General features: G+C 32.9%; 3 protein-coding genes across 3 annotated transcripts; all 3 read right to left on the minus strand.

Annotated features, from left to right (window-relative positions):
- Window positions 1-5,225: 5,225 nt before the first annotated feature.
- Window positions 5,226-10,071, minus strand: LOC134248277 (uncharacterized). The gene is made up of 6 exons (XM_062730688.1): window positions 10,068-10,071; window positions 8,544-9,065; window positions 8,165-8,274; window positions 7,389-7,404; window positions 6,126-7,294; window positions 5,226-5,865 (listed from the first exon to the last, which is right to left on the minus strand). Exons 1-6 carry the CDS (start codon window positions 10,069-10,071, stop codon window positions 5,419-5,421), a joined length of 2,268 nt encoding a protein of 755 aa, XP_062586672.1. The 3' UTR covers window positions 5,226-5,418.
- A 2,364-nt stretch (window positions 10,072-12,435) lies between these two features.
- LOC134248279 (uncharacterized) lies at window positions 12,436-14,681 on the minus strand. The gene is made up of 2 exons (XM_062730690.1): window positions 14,276-14,681; window positions 12,436-12,669 (listed from the first exon to the last, which is right to left on the minus strand). Exons 1-2 carry the CDS (start codon window positions 14,673-14,675, stop codon window positions 12,527-12,529), a joined length of 543 nt encoding a protein of 180 aa, XP_062586674.1. The 5' UTR covers window positions 14,676-14,681; the 3' UTR covers window positions 12,436-12,526.
- Window positions 14,682-17,142: 2,461 nt separating this feature from the next.
- Window positions 17,143-17,958, minus strand: LOC134248278 (uncharacterized). The gene has a single exon (XM_062730689.1). The coding sequence runs from the start codon at window positions 17,956-17,958 to the stop codon at window positions 17,143-17,145; it is 816 nt and encodes a 271-aa protein (XP_062586673.1).
- Window positions 17,959-19,302: the final 1,344 nt, after the last annotated feature.

Genomic DNA, 19,302 nt, shown 5'->3' on the forward strand with positions numbered 1-19,302 from the left:
TTTATTTAGATGACGCTCGTAATTTTTTGGGCATTGTTTTGAATTTTAAAAATTAAATAAATAATAATCTATACATAATGATTATTGCTAGCACTCTGAAGTGCATTGCGCCTTAAAAAAGAAATTTAGTGTGTGTCCATGAACATGTGTTAAGTCAAAATTCAAATGTTTGACGTTATAATGAAATTAGCTTAACGTCAGACTGGTCCGTACGCGCAATCTGCGATGTTTAAAGACCCCGATTTTTACGGAAATATTAAGTTCCATCAATAAAAATTAAACCATTCTGACTTGGTTTTTCACAAGAAAAATTTTGATATATAATAGATGCATATAGAACCATTTATTTTGACAAAAACGTCATTGTCCACGAACTTTTTGGACAACCCTCGTATATATCTTTAAAAACTTTGGTCGGCCATTTTGGCCTCGCCCTTACCCCAGGGGGTCATGATTTGAACAAACTTGAATCTACGCTACCTGAGCATGCTTCCATATAAATATGATGAATTATGGCTTTGTCATTCTTGAGAAGAAGATTTTTAAAGAATTTTCCTATATATTTCTATGTAAACTTTGGTCGGCCATTTTGGCCCCTCCCTACCACCGGGGTCATGATTTGAACAAACTTGAATCTAAACTACGTGAGCAAGCTTCCATATAAATATGATGAATTATGGCCTTGTCATTCTCGAGAAGATTTTTAAAGAATATTCCTATATATTTCTATGTAAAACTTTGGTTGGCCATTTTGGCCCCGTCCTACCCCCGGGGGTCATGATTTGAACAAACTTGAATCTACACTACCTGAGCATGCTTCCATATAAATATGATGAATTATGGCCTTGACATTCTTGAGAAGATTTTTAAAGAATTTTTCTATATATTTCTACGCAAAACTTTGGTCGGCCATTTTGGCCCCGTCCTACCCCCGGGGGTCATGATTTGAACAAACTTGAATCTACACTACTTGAGCATGCTTCCATATAAATATGATGAATTATGGCCTTGACATTCTTGAGAAGAAGATTTTTTAAGAATATTCCTATATATATCTATGTAAAACTTTGGTCGGCCATTTTGGCCCTGCCCTACCCCCGGGGGTCATGATTTGAACATACTTGAATCTACACTACCTGAGGATGTTTCCCCATAAGTTTCATTTTTCCTGACACAGTGGTTCTTGAGAAGAAGATTTTTAAAATATGCCACCAAATTTTCATTAATTCCCAATTATCTCCCCTTGAATAGGGCGTGACCCTTCATTTGAACAAACTTGAATTCCCTTCACCCAAGGATACTTTGTGGCAAGTTTGGTTGAAATTGGCCCAGCGGTTCTTGAGAAGAAGTCGAAAATGTGAAAAGTTTACAGACAGACAGATGGACAGACAGACGGACGCCGGACAAATTGTGATCAGAAAAGCTCACTTGAGCTTTCAGCTCAGGTGAGCTAATAAGAAGGGGCTTTTCCTTGAAAAATTTTAAAAACATGGTTGAGTCTAAGCTGAGAAACTCTATCTTGTATATGTAATAAATTTAGTTGACTAAGTATTTCGTAATTCACAAATGCCTGTGGACCTAAATTCAAAATAAATCAAACTATCTTGTTTTGACAAATTTGTAACCTTTTCTTTAAAGTTTTGGATAGCCCTGCATACCAAGCACTACAGGCGTAATCAATATGACATTGTATTAATGCTGAACACAGAGTCATTTTACAAAAAAAAAAAATATATATAAAAACCGGACTTGTCGGTACAGAAATCGCAATCTATTATTTACTTTCTGGACAATCGATTCAACAATACATGCACCACTTAAACTTTTGTCGATCAAAACTCCAAGATATTTAACTTTTTCTTTACAATCAATTATGTGCTCTTAAATGCGGGCAATAATAAACGACTAAGTTCGTATGTACATGTACCTGAAGCACATTTGCAGCTCTGTTCTGCAGCCATTAAAAAGATAAAGCGAGTGTTTGTGAATAGAGCATTTATTACATTACAAATGCCAAATAAAATTAAAAATTTTACAATTTCAGAATGGAGCAGAAGGTGGGGTGATCAAAATACAAAAACTTTAAGCATTTAGATCCCATAAATTTCTTTATATACATAAATACACTTTTATGGTCATTACATACAATCTGGAATTTTTCAAAATTTTGAAGCTTTCTTTTGGAACCAAAAAAAAAATGCATTCAGTTTTACCTAAATGTAACGATGATTTATTATCTACAAGCCAGTAGGAAGTCTTATCTAAAAGTTTACTAAGCTTTTCTGATATAAAATCAGGATCTTCATGTGCAAATAAAATGGCACTGTCATCAGCGTATAAAATAAGTTTACAATCTGCGTCAACACTAGTTACCGTGTCATAAACGTAAATTAAAAGTAATAAAGGGCCTGGAATACTGGCCTGTGGTACACCACATGTGATAATACCAGCATCTGATGAAATTCCATTGCTGTGAACAAATTAAACTGTTTTCTTTCAGACAAATAAGATAAAAACCAATCAACAGATTGAACACCAATTGCTTTAGTTTTTTTTTTTACAAAGTATGTCATGGTCAACAGTGTTAAATGCCTTTTGCAGATCAAGCACAACCATTCCAGTATATAATCCCTTTGCCGCATTATCTCTAATAAAATCAAATAAATGTTTAATAATAATAATGATAATACTTTATTTAGAGAAGGTGGCCTGATAAGTGTGACGCACTATTCTTCCTCAGGGCCTTCTAAGTACAACAACAGTATTACATCAAATAATCAAAGATGAACAACTTAGAAAGTGAATTATAATACACGTATATACACAATGTCACATGTAATAATGATAATCATAATAAAATAGTAACATTAAACAGATATATTTATATGACATAAAAAGTAATATAATGTCACATGAGCAAGATTTAACAATGCATATTTATATACTTGTGCAAAAGATATACATAATTCAAAGTAATAAAGTTCTGCTGTTGAAGATATACTTTTCTACATTTCGTTTAAAGATTGGCAGAGTTGGCGCATATCTTATATCTATAGGTAAATTGTTCCAAATATGAACACCGGAATATTGAAGTGAATTTTTAAATAAATTTGTTCTGTGTTTTGGTAGGCGAAGGTCAAAATTAGATTCTGAACGTAAAGTATAAGCATTAGAAGTTTGAGAAATAAATAAATTGGAAGTAAGCCGGGCTCTGATTGTTAAATATCTTGTACAAAAAAATACATTTATGCAAAGCTACTAAGTCAAAAACAGATAGCCACCTTAATTTTTCAAATAATGCCTTAGAAGGAGCATCAGGGGCAGCATCAAGTATAATTCTAGCAGCCCGTTTTTGGAGCTTATGGATTCTCTCCATGTAACTATGTGGCGCATTACCCCAGATAGTCAGACAATTAAGAAATGAATTTAATTTTTGAAGATTCATGAGGTAATGAACTACGACGCTTCACGCCGGCATATTTCATGAAGCGCGTTAGCGCTTCATGATAAATATGCCGGCGTGAAGTGTTGTAGTTCATATACCTCATGAATTTTCAAAAAATAAAATTCATTTCTTATATTTACATTATTTTTCCGATGACTTGCCATAAATTTATGCCGTTCAACTGTCATTTTTAAAACAAAACAGTGTGTACTACATTTTTTTTGACTTTTTGACGTCAAGAGCGGTATTATGACGTAACAATGGAGATATTCATGCTTATTCGTGATACATACCTAATGTAGTTCATGAGAAAATATACTGCATTTTATTTTGTAAAGAATCATAGGGGAAATTTATTGGAAATGTAAATATTAATTAATGGTAGGCAGGATAAAGGCATTGTAAAAAAAGTTTTCTGGTTTTCAAAGGAAGAAATTTCTTGATTTTCCGCAAAGTAAACAATTTATATATTAAAGATTTGCAGACCGAGTCTACATGATCATGAAAGTTCAGTGATTGAACAAGATGGACCAAAATTGACAGCCAGACAGACGCACGCCAAACAATGGGTGATCAGAAAATCTCACTTGAACCTTCAGTTTAGGTTGGCTAAAAGCCAAACATGGTACAGTGTAAATACTAAAATCATAAAAAAAAATTTTCTAATAACAAAAAAAAATTGATACAAAATAATATTCAGTTCTAGAAGTATTAAAATTTGCATATTACAATTGTAAAATAGTAGTGTACACATGTTAATATATAATAATTTTTAAATTTGAAATCTTTGAAAGTTCTTTTAAAGAAAGTTGACATAATTCAAAGGTAATATGAGTTTAAAATTGTATTCTAATGATTTTTGAAATCTGACCTTCCTCTGCCCTTCACTTAAACATGATCTCCATTGCTTTTATTGGATTTGTAGTATTCTTAGGTTCTTGTAAAAAGTTTGAATTCATTGTATACGGTGACTCTAGAAATGCGATAACAATGAAATTATGTAATATTCTGGAACTGAAATAGATCAACTTTTTTGACAAATCTCAATATTTCTAATGAAATATAGTTATAACGAACAGTAATCAAACTCAAAAATCCATTGAAAATTTGGAGCAAAGCCAACATGCAACAAATGAAAATTTGGTGGTATTGGATGCCGTGGAGGAGTAAGCATCACCCTTCGACGAGTACTCGATCATTGTGATAATCAAGCAAACTAAAAAAAATAAATAGACAATTCTTTGTCTAAATCATGGTCTAAATCAGTATGAAAAGCGTCACAAGTCATCATTCGACTAAATGAAAGACTGTGTTTGTTGACAAAGTAATTGTGTTAACCATAAACGTGCGAACTGTAGAATTTAAATACGACTTTTAATATCCTTGTTTCATCAACTTGTTTGTCAATAGCTCTAAGTATCAATTCCTACCAACAAAACCATCGCTATTTTATTATGAAAACAGACTATTGAAATGATATACAAAGTTCATGTAGTTATTCAGTTACTCAATACATCGTAACTATGAGTAATTCTCCTTATTTTAGCGTCCTTGCTTTCAAGCGTCAATACTGTTGCTTTGATTTCTTGCACATATGACAGTGTTGCATTCACCATTTCATGCCAACTCTTAATTTTGATCCTTTTATAACTACTACAGCATCTTCAGATTTTTTACCTAGGGAATTTATTTTACTATCAGCAAAGTTAATCATGTACGTCTTTCCAAATTCTGCAATGCGCTATTTATAAGAATTCACCCTACATGCATGTTACAAAAAACATCCTAATCTGCATTCTTTTAACTTTTAATCTTCAAAGTTCTTTTAATTTTTTGCACATCTGAAACGAGAGAACGCAATATCTCTAAATTAATAACATCTTCTTCTTTCAAGGTCAAGTTTTGAATTTTTTTAAGGCTGTCCAAGTACTTCTTTCCGGTGAAGGTTTCCAATCTTTGGCAGATATCTGACATCATTGACCAGGTGTCATCGAATTCCGTCTGAGGGGTGAGCTCACATGTGCAGTCAAACCGTTTTGTATTGACCTAATTCTCTCTATATCATCACCCACTGTTACCTCTCCTGCTGCAGGCTCCTCTCCCCATTTTCCTTTGGTTGGTAAAGGAATCTTTTTACAGATGTTTCTGATCAATGTGTATGTTAGTGAAATATCAAAATTTTTAAATCCGTTATGTTTAGCATCTACCAATAGATGTTCTTGTTCTGTGCGCAATTTTCTATAAACTGGTGATGCTTTTACTTTGTTTTCAATGTCGGAAGGTGAGATTTCCATCTCTAGTATGTCTCTGAATGCTTTATTTAACACATCGTTTGTTGCCATTCCGAATTTCGCAAATCTTGATCGACCTCCCATGTCCTGTCCAGAAGCCATCGAAGTGCTGGAAGTACTCTGTTTAACCTGAAAAAAGAATCCACTTTATTCAGTTGATATCACTAAGTGATCTTACAGGGAAAAGAAACCACTAAGAAAAGAACAATATTAAAGTATCACCTTTAGATACATTTATAAAAAATGACAAAGCATTTAATGGATAAAATAATTGAATGTTGCAATCTTCTTCATCTCAATGCAATATAAATTTAGTATTGAAAATGGATTTGCAATTGCAAAGTTTAAGCATATATTGATATAGCTTCTTTTAATCTTAGAAGCATTACCTCTTTCCAATATTTTGTTATTTCTGTTGTGTTGATGGAATGCTTTTTAATTGCTGGACACGATGGGCACTGAAAATTATCTCTTGTAAACAAAGATTCATTTATGACAACGCTATCTTTGCTATCACAAAATCCAAAAGATTTGCATTTGAACGCAACATGGATCTCTGAGTTTTTCTGAAATGTGTTGGAAAGATTGTTTAAAGTATGCTCAATTTTTTCTCTAATCTTGTGACACGTTGGAATTTCAATTTCTCCCTCAGCAACAAACACTTGCAATTGTATTTCTGTTTGAGTCATCCCAAGCATGATGTTATGGTGCTTGTCATGAAAAACAAAAATCGCCGCTGTCTGGTAAATGCATCCTCGATCCTCATCTGAAAAAATCTCCCAAGGTATCTGCATGCACGTTGCTACAAGACGATGGAAAATTTCCACAGGAAGAAGATCAAACGTACAGCAGAGGATGGACGATGCAGGGTATGATGAAAAACAGTCTACTGGAAATTGCATCTTGTTCATGCAGGGGACATACCACTTTTTGTCACTCATTTTAGCTAAAAGTCCTAGCTTTTCCATGTATGGCAAAATATCTTCTTTATGCTCAATGTAACCATTGCTGTTCATTCTCCATATAGCAGAGAGTAGAGTTTCATCTAACACTCCAGTTTCATTGAATTTGTCCCATACCGAGGCAAATTCGAATAAATCTTCTTTGGCATGGTTTTTATCTGTTATTACATTTTTAAATGCATCTGCAAACCACTGAACATCGAGATTAATACTTTCATTGAGAAATTGTTGGTTGAAGTGTATAATTTCTCTGAGGTCATGAAAGAACTCTAGCATGGAAATCTTATCTTCTGCAGTTTGGAGCTTTATTCCGTCTGGCAATGTTTCGTTGAACAACTCAAGTTCACCCCTACTCAAAATCTTGTGGATTTTCTTTTCTCGAAAGAATGTTTCAAACATAGCCCATGACTGAGGAAGCACTTCACCCCAGTGATCAAGCCTGCCCACGACATCAGCAATGGACAGCTTGAGTTTTTCAATGCTTAAATTGTCATGGAAACCAACTGCAAATCGCCGTTTCACATCAATATGTTTTTGTAAAGACTTCTTTTTCACGTCCAGAGTCTTCCATACTTCACGGAAAAACAACTCCTCTCCTATTCAACAAAAAATTGACTTATTTTATGCAAGCAAAGTGATGATAAACCAATGTTCATAATCATGAAATAGTTCGTGTCTGTTCATACATACTTGCTTGAGACACTAGCTTAAATATACATATGCATATCATCAATACAATGAACAATCTATGACAAAGTTAAAATATGTTTTAAAACAATAAATCTAAATAATGAAAACAAAGACCTTATAGTATTTTATGTATACATGTACAAAGAAGTAATGGTAAAACAATGTTTATAATCATGAAATGTTTTCTTACTGTCGTAAGCTTGTTTTCAAAACATGGTTTAAGCAATAGATCTAGCTAATTCATTGTTCAAAATCGAGGGAGGACCAAATTAGTTACTAGTACTTCATTGCTCTATTTTACACTAAAATCCATAAGACCAAAACCATACAACTTAACTCCTAGACATCTTTCTTTTTTTGCTATCGGATGTAACAAATTCTAAACAACATGTAAATTAAATAAGTAATCATATAAAATAAAGCATTTATTTCAATATTCTTTTGTGGAAATTAATTTTGAATCACTTGAACAAATGCCTTCAATTATTAAAATTTCTTGATTTATACTTCAATAAATATATATAAGAGAGAGAGAGAGAGAGAGAGAGATTTAAAATGGGACATTTGCCTGTATTTTTTTTATCTTTCATATTTTAACAAGTTTTTTTTTTAAATAATTTTACAATAGATGTACTACATTATCCTCACTTTTTTTTCCAATAATAACGCCCCTTTTCCACTATTACTGACAATTTACGAGTATTTTTTAACAATTGATTTAATGGTGTATTTTGACTACCAATAACATAATGTATATATTATTATTTTCAGTAAACAAAAGTAAAGCACCTCTTCTGTTTATTCTCACTGTGTGTACCGACCAGTAAAACAGGAGCCTTATCACTGCTGTATTGATGAATGGACTTCATCCAGAATTCAAGATAATCTGAAAAAACAAAGACACATTCAGCTATGACAGTAAAAGAAGGATTTTTTTTTCATTTAGATAGATTGCAACAAATGATTCTTTTAAGTTATGTATGGTCTATTTTCTTTCTAATAAACAAACTTATAGCCTTCATTTAGGGCTGAAGAGGAGAACAAACAAATAGAAAAGTTCTTCTTAATTTGGGAAAACATTCTTGAAAAATAAAATAGAAATGATTACTTTCCTTTTAATTTATATTATCATACATGTTATAATTGAAATTTTACCTCTGTGTGTCCACCCCCCGTAAACGGAGCCTTCCTGACAACACACTTCTTCTCCAACCTTATCATCAAACTTCCTCTCCATATTCAGCACCAGAATGAAGAACGCCCGGGGACTCAGAAAAATCTGGTGTGAAGCATAATAGGCACACTGTCCCGCAAAGTCAGACATGGTGAATTTTTTGTCTGGCTCTGAAATATTTCTCTCCTCAATTTGCAAATTTCCCGAGATTTTTGAACGATTGGGAACATCTTGGTTTTTATTAATGATTTCCACTATATTTTCAGATGATATTGCTCCTTGTGGTCCATAGGATGGGGCAGTTTTAATTTCGGTATCATCATATGATATCTGTCCACCATTTGATGCCTCAAACGTTTCCTTTTCATCCACTACATGTTGCTTAATCTTTTCCTGTGTTTCGCCATCATCAGCTGCATTCCCTGGATATACGGAAATACTCTGTTTCAGATTTTTTGTTTCAAATCTAAGTTTAAAGCGTTGTTGATGGCTTGAAGAATTAACTGCAAATGAAAATGAATGCAATTGTTTTTAACATCTTCTCACTTTGTTTCCGTCTGCTTAAAATGCAATATGTCTTTTAAGTAGAAGTTTCGTTTGCACTGAATACATAAAATCATAAAATGGTACTTTCAGTTACGACATAAGTACAATTAAAGTCGTTTATAGTAAATTCCTGGAACCTATGAATTTACTCCGCTACATTGTAGGAAGAAATCGTTTAATTCACGATACACATGTATGGCTGCCTACTACATGTATGTTCAGGGAAGTATTGAAAAAAAAGAAATTCTTCAAAATCTACACTGGATGTACAGTAATTCCAAATATAAATACTCAGGAACAATAATATCAATTCTATACTTTAGAATTTTTGATCTAAAACATTATTAAAGATGTATATTGCCTTCGTTTAAACTTCTACGAAATACAGAATCAATTTGCTATATCCAAAGTTTTTTTTATATCTGTGTTCGTTATAACCGTAAATTTTATTAGGTTTTTTTTAAAAATTTTGCCGGATATCTAACAAAAACTGTCACTTACTGTAAACTCGTTATATTCGCAATGGTTAGAGCGTCTGCTCTAGAGTAAGGAGTCAATATTTACGTCACGGGTTCGAATCCCACTTTGGGACGTGAAGACCGGTCGTTTAGAGGAGACGTATAAATTGAGGTACTGTGTCGCAGTAGGTGCTGGCACGAAAAAAAAAATCCCTCCCTGCTCAATGACCCTGAGTGCCAAGTAAATGGCAAAATTTGCAGCTTTCCATCGACAAGTGGTGGCGTCTCCATATGAGTGAAAAGTTCTCGAGAGGGAGTTAAACAATATACAATTAGTCAATTATATCCGTGTTCGTACTAGTAAGAGCTGTTCAATGACATTATGCAAGAAAGATGATATAAATATATCATTAAACTTTATTCTAGTCACTGTATAGGAGGAGTCGTCGATAAATGGGTATGATTAATATTATGTAACTGTTTCGCATTAGAAAGTCTTACACATGTGTCCGATCAACAAAGTAAAACAAGAGAAGTACAACTCTTCTATGTTACAAAGATTCCGTTAAAATCTTGTTAAATTTCATTCAGCTATAAAAGAAGAGTTGCAGATTCGAGATGGCTACCCTATAACATGAAAAAAAAACCCCAGACAAATGGAAGGAGGAATTAGTTTGTTTGGCATCATGTGTCAAGATATATGCAGGCAGATAAACCAGAACATTCTACGTAAAAGCTTTTACAAGAGGACTACAGACCGTATATTTCCGGTTCATCGGCTGAATACACAGGAACAGCAGAGAAGATTTTCAAAGAATTTATACAACTAGAGGAACCGTGAGCAATGAGCTCACTAAATGATGCCTTCGCCTCAAATAATCTCCATGTTTTGCTATATCTTGCTTTACGGTAATGTGTAAAGATGAATAACTCGTCGTATCAAATGTTATTCAGAAGTCGCCATATGTGGCGTCATAGGTAAGAATATAATGGTGATATCCATGTTTTGCTAAGGGAAACCTAGAATACGTGTCGAATAAAAAATGTAAAATAGGAGATGCACAATGGCAATATGTAATAAAGATTCTGTGAATGTTCCACTAAATTTTACTCAATAGTATAAGAGAACTTGTGGATATAAGATTGGTACCCCAATGCGTAAGAGACGGACGGACATAACAATTACTATATAGGTTTCCTCTCCCACTTTTCAAGCGGCTGGGATACATTGTAAAATAATTAATAGAGCCTTGTTCTAACACCAGAACCCCTGATCCAGGGGCGGTGAAAATCCCAAATTCGGAAAAGGCCTGGCTCATTGGTGTAATACCCAGGGGGAGAGGAGATATAATATACAATGTAAATATATAATGCAATTTTACTATGATCTATAAAGTCATGTTCTACATATGTAGCACCACAACCTCTGACCCAGGGGCCATGAATTTTACAATACTGGTATAGGACTCAATGTTTATTACGATTATGTCATCAGTTTCATTCCTTGATGTCTAGTGAAAAAGAAAAGTTAAAAATAACTTTGTACAAATTTTGATGAATTTCAAAGACTTTGTGCAATTTATTAATAAATGTCTTAAACTAAAATTTGCTAATATTGGTTCAGCCGTTTGAGAGATGAAGCTGAAAATGTTCAAATTTTAATACATAATGGACAACTAACAACGCATGATGAAAGACGAAAACAGATATTAGTAGCAATGGAAGACCTGAGTGACTCATGTGACCTAAAATTAAAAGGTATAAATGAAATAGTGATTAGTTTTATGTTTTAATTATTATAATATTCAAATGTATAATTTATTACTTATACATTATGAATATGCCACAACTGATTTTAAACTCTAAAGTGCATTAAAAATGTGTGTCAATTAATATTGACAAAACAAATAATTTAAACAAATATTAAAATCTTTCATTTACATAATTTAGCAAACTACTTTTCAAAAATTAAATTAAACAAACCAAATGAAATAAAATAAACAATCAGCTAAAACTTTAGATCCACTCCTTTTCTATTTCTACACCTGTAATAAGCTACCTGAGTAGAATTCAATTTCCTTAAATCCTATTGGCCAAGACTTTTACCTCCAAATTCTGGACAATAGACAAAGACACTTTTTCAGCGACTATGCATGAGTTTACATGCTATTGAAAATTATCTCTAATTTATGAAATTTGACTGACTGTTTCAAAGAAACTGTAAGTATCATACAATTTACTTTTTAAAATACATAACTTTAAATCAAATACTTTTATATTCATAATTTCTAATTTCTGAAATTAATAAACTGAATGAGAGATTTTTGGAGTGAGAGATAAATTTATTTTGCAGAGTCCAGATTTATTTATTTACTGTTTATAAATACTCTGCTGCACCTTAAAGAAGTTAGGAGTCAAGCTTTGTTCCACAAATAGGTACCAATTTATATATTTTTGCAATACAGATTTACTATTTTATTCTGAAAATTGTAAATGTGATATTTAATAATAATTTCTATTTATTATGCTGTCAACATAAAGAATCTATTTTCTATATGTATGTTTAATATCAGATTTACATGTATTTCATGTTATTTTATAAACACTCTGATTCAAGGGGAATAACTTGTGAATTCCTCAAATGCTTTGTATTGATGTTTTATGAGTTGTTATAATGTGAAATTACTATTGTTATATCATGATTGAATATGTATTGTATTTTCAGGGCTATGATTTTCTTGTATCATATGACTCCATAATAAACCAATATATAAACGAACCCGCAGGTGTTATTGTTGATCTACAACCCCTGTTACATAACGTAAAATGTAACCTTCTTTGCATATAAAGAATACCTTGGATGCTCTCTGTCACCTGAAATACATCTGTGTGGACATCGATTCCCCTGGTTGAACTGATATTTTTCTTTATTTCTTCCAGGTCAATTCCCTTCAGTCTCTCTAACAATGTTGTTTTACCACTACAGCACACCCTATTATCATTCCAGAGGCATGGTACATGGTTGTCTTTCCTCTCTTAAGATTCTCAACGAAATTTTTCACAGATTTGCCTCCCCTCACTATCACCTGAATTGGTATGCCGACTAATAAAGACGAAAATGTTAATATCATAATCCATCGACAAATTCTTGATTATGTATATGTAACATTTTTAAATAGAAATATGCTATCATTCTGTTTGTCAACACGTGTATATTTGGATAAACAAATCTGTTGCAAGGCATTATTAATCACCAAGTCAGATAAACCTTTGTCATAACAAAATGGAAAATTTATAGAAAAATTGTATTCTCCATACGATCATCTATATATATATGGTTTCTTTATTTTAATATATGACATACTTTTCAGCTATGTTTCTTTAAGATAATATGATAAATATGATTTGTGCATCAGACGTAAGGAAATAAATCTATTTAAAATAAACAAGAGGGCTACATCGCTCACCTGAGTATATTTGACCATTGTCATTTAACAGATTTCCCCCTTTGTAATGCCTATCTTAACTTTGACCATCTTGAAGGGTCATTATTCGAACAATTTAAAATTTACACAATCTTAGGATGCTCCCACACATGTTTCTGCTTTTCTGGCCCAGTGGTTCTTGAGAAAAAGATTTTTAAAAGTTTTCTCCTATATATTTCTATATAAAACTTGGATTCCCTATTGTGGCCCCGTCCTACCCCCGGGGGTCATGGTTTGTACAATTTAGAATCTACACTTCCTCAGGATGCTTCCACATAAGTTTCAACTTTTCCAGCCCAGTGGTTCGTGAGAAGAAGATTTTTTAATGACCCTAACCTTTTTGTATTTTATTGATTAACTCCCCTTGGAAGGAAACTTGGCTCTACATTTGAACAATTTTAATGTCTCTTTACTCAAGAATATTTTGTTAGTACCAAGTTTGGTAAAAATTGGTCCAGTGGTTCTTGAGAAGAAGTCGAAATTCTGAAAAGTTTATAGACGGACAGCTAGAGGAACTACAGACAAAATGTGATCAGAAAAGCTCAATTGAGCTTTCAGCTCAGGTGAGCAAAAAAAGGGTGTCAACGTGCTGAGTGCAATTATCTTGAAAAAAAACTTTTGTCATATGATTTAAATCATCTTTGTCGTGTCATAGTTTTTATTACATTTTCAACAGTAAAACACTGTGATTTATTCATTGAATGGCGCAGTGTTTTGAGCGTCTGTTCTAAAGTCGCGAAGTAAGGAGTTGATCCTTACGTCATAGGTTCAAATCCCACTGTGGGACGTGGAGACCAGTCCTTCGAATGAGACCGTACAAACATAGGTCCCGTGTCGCAGTAGATGCTGATACGAGAAAAAGTCCTTCCTGCTTTACGGCCCGGAGTGCCAAGTATAGGACAAAATTTGTAGCTCTCCATCGGCAAGTGGTGGGGTCCCATATCAGTGAAAACTTCTCGAAAGGGACGTTAAACAATATACAATCATAATCAATCTTTGATACTGAGCTTTGCAGTGAGTCAAAGGCAAAGTGCGACAGAAGGACAAGGAAGAACAGAAGGAAGTAAGGACATGACAAATATTATATGCCCCTGCCCAAGCCGTATTCACGGTAGGACGTAAAATAAATTCATATTGTAAACTGTTATTGAGAAATGTCTTTTCTCAAAATATTTCGCTTCTTCTATCTAACAATTATGTCACTTGAGCCTAAAGTTTACCTACATTTTCTAAATACGGCTTCATGAAATGACTGGTCCTCCATTGTTGGGTGCATGAAAATATCTTCTCCGAGTCTTTCTAAAAACACCTCATTTTTTTCTGGCAGCAACCAACAGCAAACTTCATCTTCTACTCTCTGATAATTCCATGATCTACAGTATTCAGCAACACTTTCTTTTTCTGCCCAAGTCAAGAAAATATCCAGAAATTTTGAATTGTTTGAAAATTTCAAGAAACTGATTTCTTTGAAGAGCTCAGTAGTAAAACTGATCTCTAAATCTTTGAATTTCAAAATTGGTTGATATTTGTCTAATTCTGTAAGAGAAAATGGCTTTGTGATTTCCTTGGAATGAAAACTATTGGCAACAGCATTATATCTGCTCATCCAATTTTCATCTTTCATATTTATTTTGTTGGAATTAGAAATAAGAAGGGCCATTAAAAGTGTATATCCATCTACAAAATAGAAAAAAATCTCAGATATCTATGAATAAAACAAAACAATCAGAGTACTGAAAGTACGTCAGGAGTGGGGCATGATAATTTTACTTTAAATTGTATCAATTTTTCATATACCCGTATAGCGGGTTTCTTACGTGGTTGTAAAATTTGGCATTTTGTTTGCTCAAAAGTATGCTTATAAAAATTTGGTGGAACTCTTTTGCAGACAAATAGTTCTGTGATATTGCAAAAAAGAGGAAATTCATCTATAAAATAAGTTTCAGTACGTTTAATATACGTTTGACTAAAAAAATTGAGTTTTTTGGGGGTAAGTTTGATTCCGACAAGCCTTAAAGTTTCTTGACAATGGACCTGCTCAATTAACTTTGATATAGTGATTCTTCTGGAAGATGTAGGTCAGATCCAGCATCCATCATTATTTCCCATCATGAAGTTTAGCCTGCATGTTTCATAGACAGACAAATAAACAGCTTGATAGCCAGATGGACTAGGTAAGTTTAATAAGTTTAATATACCTCCAAAACTTTGAATACAGACAAACCTACTGGCAACAAGGCAGACAATTAAATGGAAGGTATTCATCATCATTGATCAGAAAATAGCCCTTCGGTTTCTGACACAGGTCACTAAAGGTCACGTCCATTGGCTACATATATCGAATTTTAAAGAGGCTTCAAACACCTACCTTTTTTCCAATGAATGTTGTCAAACAATAACTCTATATCTTTAAGTTGATGTCTGATGTGATCCTCAGACCTGGTACACTATACACACAAGGGAACACCACACGGGGTACAAAACTGGTCCAGGGGAATTTTGGGATGTTTTCTACATTTGATGTCCTCCAAAGGGAGTCCTTTTAAGAAAAAAAATTGATATTTTAAATAACAAATATTGATATTTCCTCACTATGCAAAGTCATTTTAATTCTCTTACTTTTTATACCAAACCGGAGTCTCAATATTCTTGATATTGGAATGGACAAAATATCTGAGTCCAGACAACTCTAGTTATATTTACATGTACGTTTATTAGAAAAAAAAATTATATTATTATATGTGAATATAAACAAAATGAGAAATTTAATGAAATAGCTTTTTAATATCCATTTTTGTAATCTCCCTTTCACTATCAAGTCTCTAAATTGATGTTGCAGTTGCGTTCACACTTACTTAATTTTCTGTGGTAAAAAGTGACTTTTTGTCATAAAGTTTTCTTTAATCTTACATTTGAGTTATTTCTTGAACTTTCCCATGCTCGAAAATGTCAGCTAAGTACACAGCGTACATTAACTGAACAGCTGCTACATGTACACATTTATACAATATTACTGGACAGAGCTTTGTTAATATCAATGGTGTCTATATCTAATCGTCAAACTCAGTATAAAGGACATCAAGATAGGGTAAGACCAGTATTTGGCCCCCGATTATGGGTGTCTTTCAGAATGATCCAACAGTTTATCCATAAAACCCTGTTGCCACCCCTGCCAAAAAATAAATGTTGGTTTTAGATTTAGTATATACAGGGGTCACAGTGAGTTCAGGAAATAGGCCAATTTTCGAAATGTCTCATTTTTATTCAAATTTTCATTAATTTTACAGCACATTTTCTCTCAGAAACCATGGGGCATACGCTTGCCTATCTACCAAATTTATGTACTTTATACACAATTTATGTGTAAAAAAAATCTCAGAAAGGCAAGCTTGTGCTCTATGTTTTCCGGAAAGAAATGTATGCTGAAATTTCACCAGAATTGAAGAAATTCGGGAAAAAATCCTTTTTCTGCACCCTCTAGTGGCTTCCATGTAAGCTGTGCATCCAAATTAGTGCTTGTCTTAACGTAAGCATCATTTTAACTTCTTAACTGCAAACTATCACAATTTTACAAGTATTCTGATTTTTATATCAAATAAGGAGCCAGATTCGGCTGTTACCCTATCTTGTCCTTTTATCTGTTCTGAATGTAGTATTACTTAAACTGAATATATTAATATAAGGTATTATTTTAATAAATGAAAATACGTTAAAATGTAATCCAATCGCTATCTCTAAAAATTTCAAAAGTTGATTTATTGACTTTTTGATAATATATCATATATGTCTCTATAGTAATAATTACACTATGTAACTTTATCTTTTACAGCCGATGTTTGTTATTTACTCAATAAGGAATCCTTTGTATTAAATTTTACTTACCTCCCTCATATAATGTAGTTTATTATCTTTTATTGGTATTATAAACAACCTACATAAATTTGTTACTTACCGGTCAGAGAGTCTCTATCTACCACTCTGTATATGTCGACTGTGTTATCGTAGTTTGACCCTACCCACAGTAGGTGTGTGTTAACATAATAGTTCAGGCCCAGTGGCTGTTTTATCCTGTGTAATCGTGTCCGTATCTGTTACAGGTAGTTACCGTTCCTGTCTAACATCTGTACTGATCCGCTGATAGAATCACACACCAGGATGTGTGACAGCGCGTCAGTACAGATTCCATATGGTGATAGTCCTGATCCTGATGGAGGACCTCTGTAGGAGAAGCGGAATTTACCATCACGATCTGTCACCACTACAGCATAACGCTCCCCGTCAGACACAATAACATCTCCATTGCGGTTCTCTGTGATATAGTTAGGTAATCTGTACAGTCTCTGACCTGTGTTGTGGTCGTGCTCTATGGTCTGGATGTTTTTCCCTGTCGCGTTATACCGCACTATGTTGCCTGTCTTTCTCTCAGTATTCCACAAACTCTCTGTATCACGCGTACCTCTACACATCCCAACCAGCAGGTCTCCATTGGAGGGGGAGCTGTAAACACACTGTGGTCTCCATGGTGCTGTGTTGTACTTTATTAATGTAGTCTTTACTTTGTTCTCTGTAGACAATTTGTTGATATTTTTCTCCCTGTCTATATAAATTAAATCATCATAAAAATTCACAGTGTGTATCCCATAACCACTAGTTATATCTGTCAGTTGATCTAGGTTATGACCAGATGCATCTGTCAGAGTGAGATTTTGACCATCGTTGATCCAGACCCGGTCTGGTGACACACAGGAAATGTGACGACCAGACTTAACACCGGTAACTTTGACAGATTTCTGAAACACTAATCTGGAAAAATGACTGATAAAATTTACAAAAATCTTTTTAAAACCTTTACATTGGGTTCCGATTTCTTTCAATGTGTTTGTGAAGAGCAGGCTCAAAGAATTCATTACGACGTCTATCTAGAATAAAATGTTTATAGACTAAAACAAACAATGTATTTAAGCTAAAGTACTGAAGATTTTAATCGTTAATAGATTATCGAATGAAATCAAGTTTATTAAATCAATTTAAATTTATATATATCAACTACATGTACAATATACCAAATATACTTCCAATAAACTCTGCTTTCTTTAAATCATTAATTTATAGGTTACAAGGCTAACAGTATATTTATGTGATGATATTACACACTCTGTGCTTAGACACCGTTATATAAAGTAACAGAGAAATGTAAATCATACTAAAACATTTTTATTATATAATTGAAAAATCTATAAAAAAAAAAAAAAAAAACCGATAAAATATTTTCTTCTAACAATTTTTAACTACTAAAGTGCTGGTCAATCAGCTGAATCAAGTAGTTTAAAATAACGAAAGAAAAAGTTGGGGTCGGTGAGGTTAATTTTGAAATATTTCACAAGCCAAAACAACTTCATTTATGAAAAGTTTCCTCCCTTCAACTATAAGACTTTGGAATGATTTACCATTTAATATCCGAAACCTTTCTTCACTTACATCATTCAAGACTGCCTTAAAGAATACATACTGCATAAAACCTAAGAAATATTACAATTATGGAAGTCGTAAAATGAATATATTGCATTGTCAGTTGCGAAATAATGCTAGGAATTTAAATGCTGACTTAATTATTTAATCATTTTTTAAAGGAAGATAAAAGTTGTGACATGTGCGGGTTTAGTTCAGCAACATCATATCACATTTTTATGAATTGTCCAAAATACTGTATGCAAAGACAGAACCTAATACAAAACTTTAATACTTTGCAATTACCAATGCCTTTATCTTTACAAATTATTCTAAATGGAGACAATAATCTTACCAGGGTACATACAACCAAAATATTGCAATATTTAAACTTGTTCAAGAATTTATTGCAACTACAAAGCGATTTGCATGATATTCTATCTGCTTTTGTTTTTCAACAGTCAAATCACAGAACCAAAACCTATTTATGTTTTCTTATTTTTTTTTTTTATTTATACAATTATTAATATAATTGCCAGTCATATATGTTAAAATATAAATTTAAATTATATCATCAGCTCATATATTTCTCTTTTTTTGTTCTCCTTAATTTGCCTTGTCATATACATTTCTACTGAATATATGCATGTATATATTTATATTTTTCAATGTTATATTAATGCTATTTACTTGTACATGTATGATTTTGATCTTGTATTGTGGAAAGGACTTATATAGGCAGTGCCTGCTGTCCAATCCAATTATGTTTATTCATAAAAAAATATTGTTTAAAAAAAATATTG

This window comes from Saccostrea cucullata, unplaced genomic scaffold (assembly GCF_032062105.1).
Source record: "Saccostrea cucullata isolate Sc308-1 unplaced genomic scaffold, CSIRO_AGI_Scuc_v1 ctg3201, whole genome shotgun sequence".
In the NCBI taxonomy this organism is placed as follows: Eukaryota; Metazoa; Mollusca; class Bivalvia; order Ostreida; family Ostreidae; genus Saccostrea; species Saccostrea cuccullata.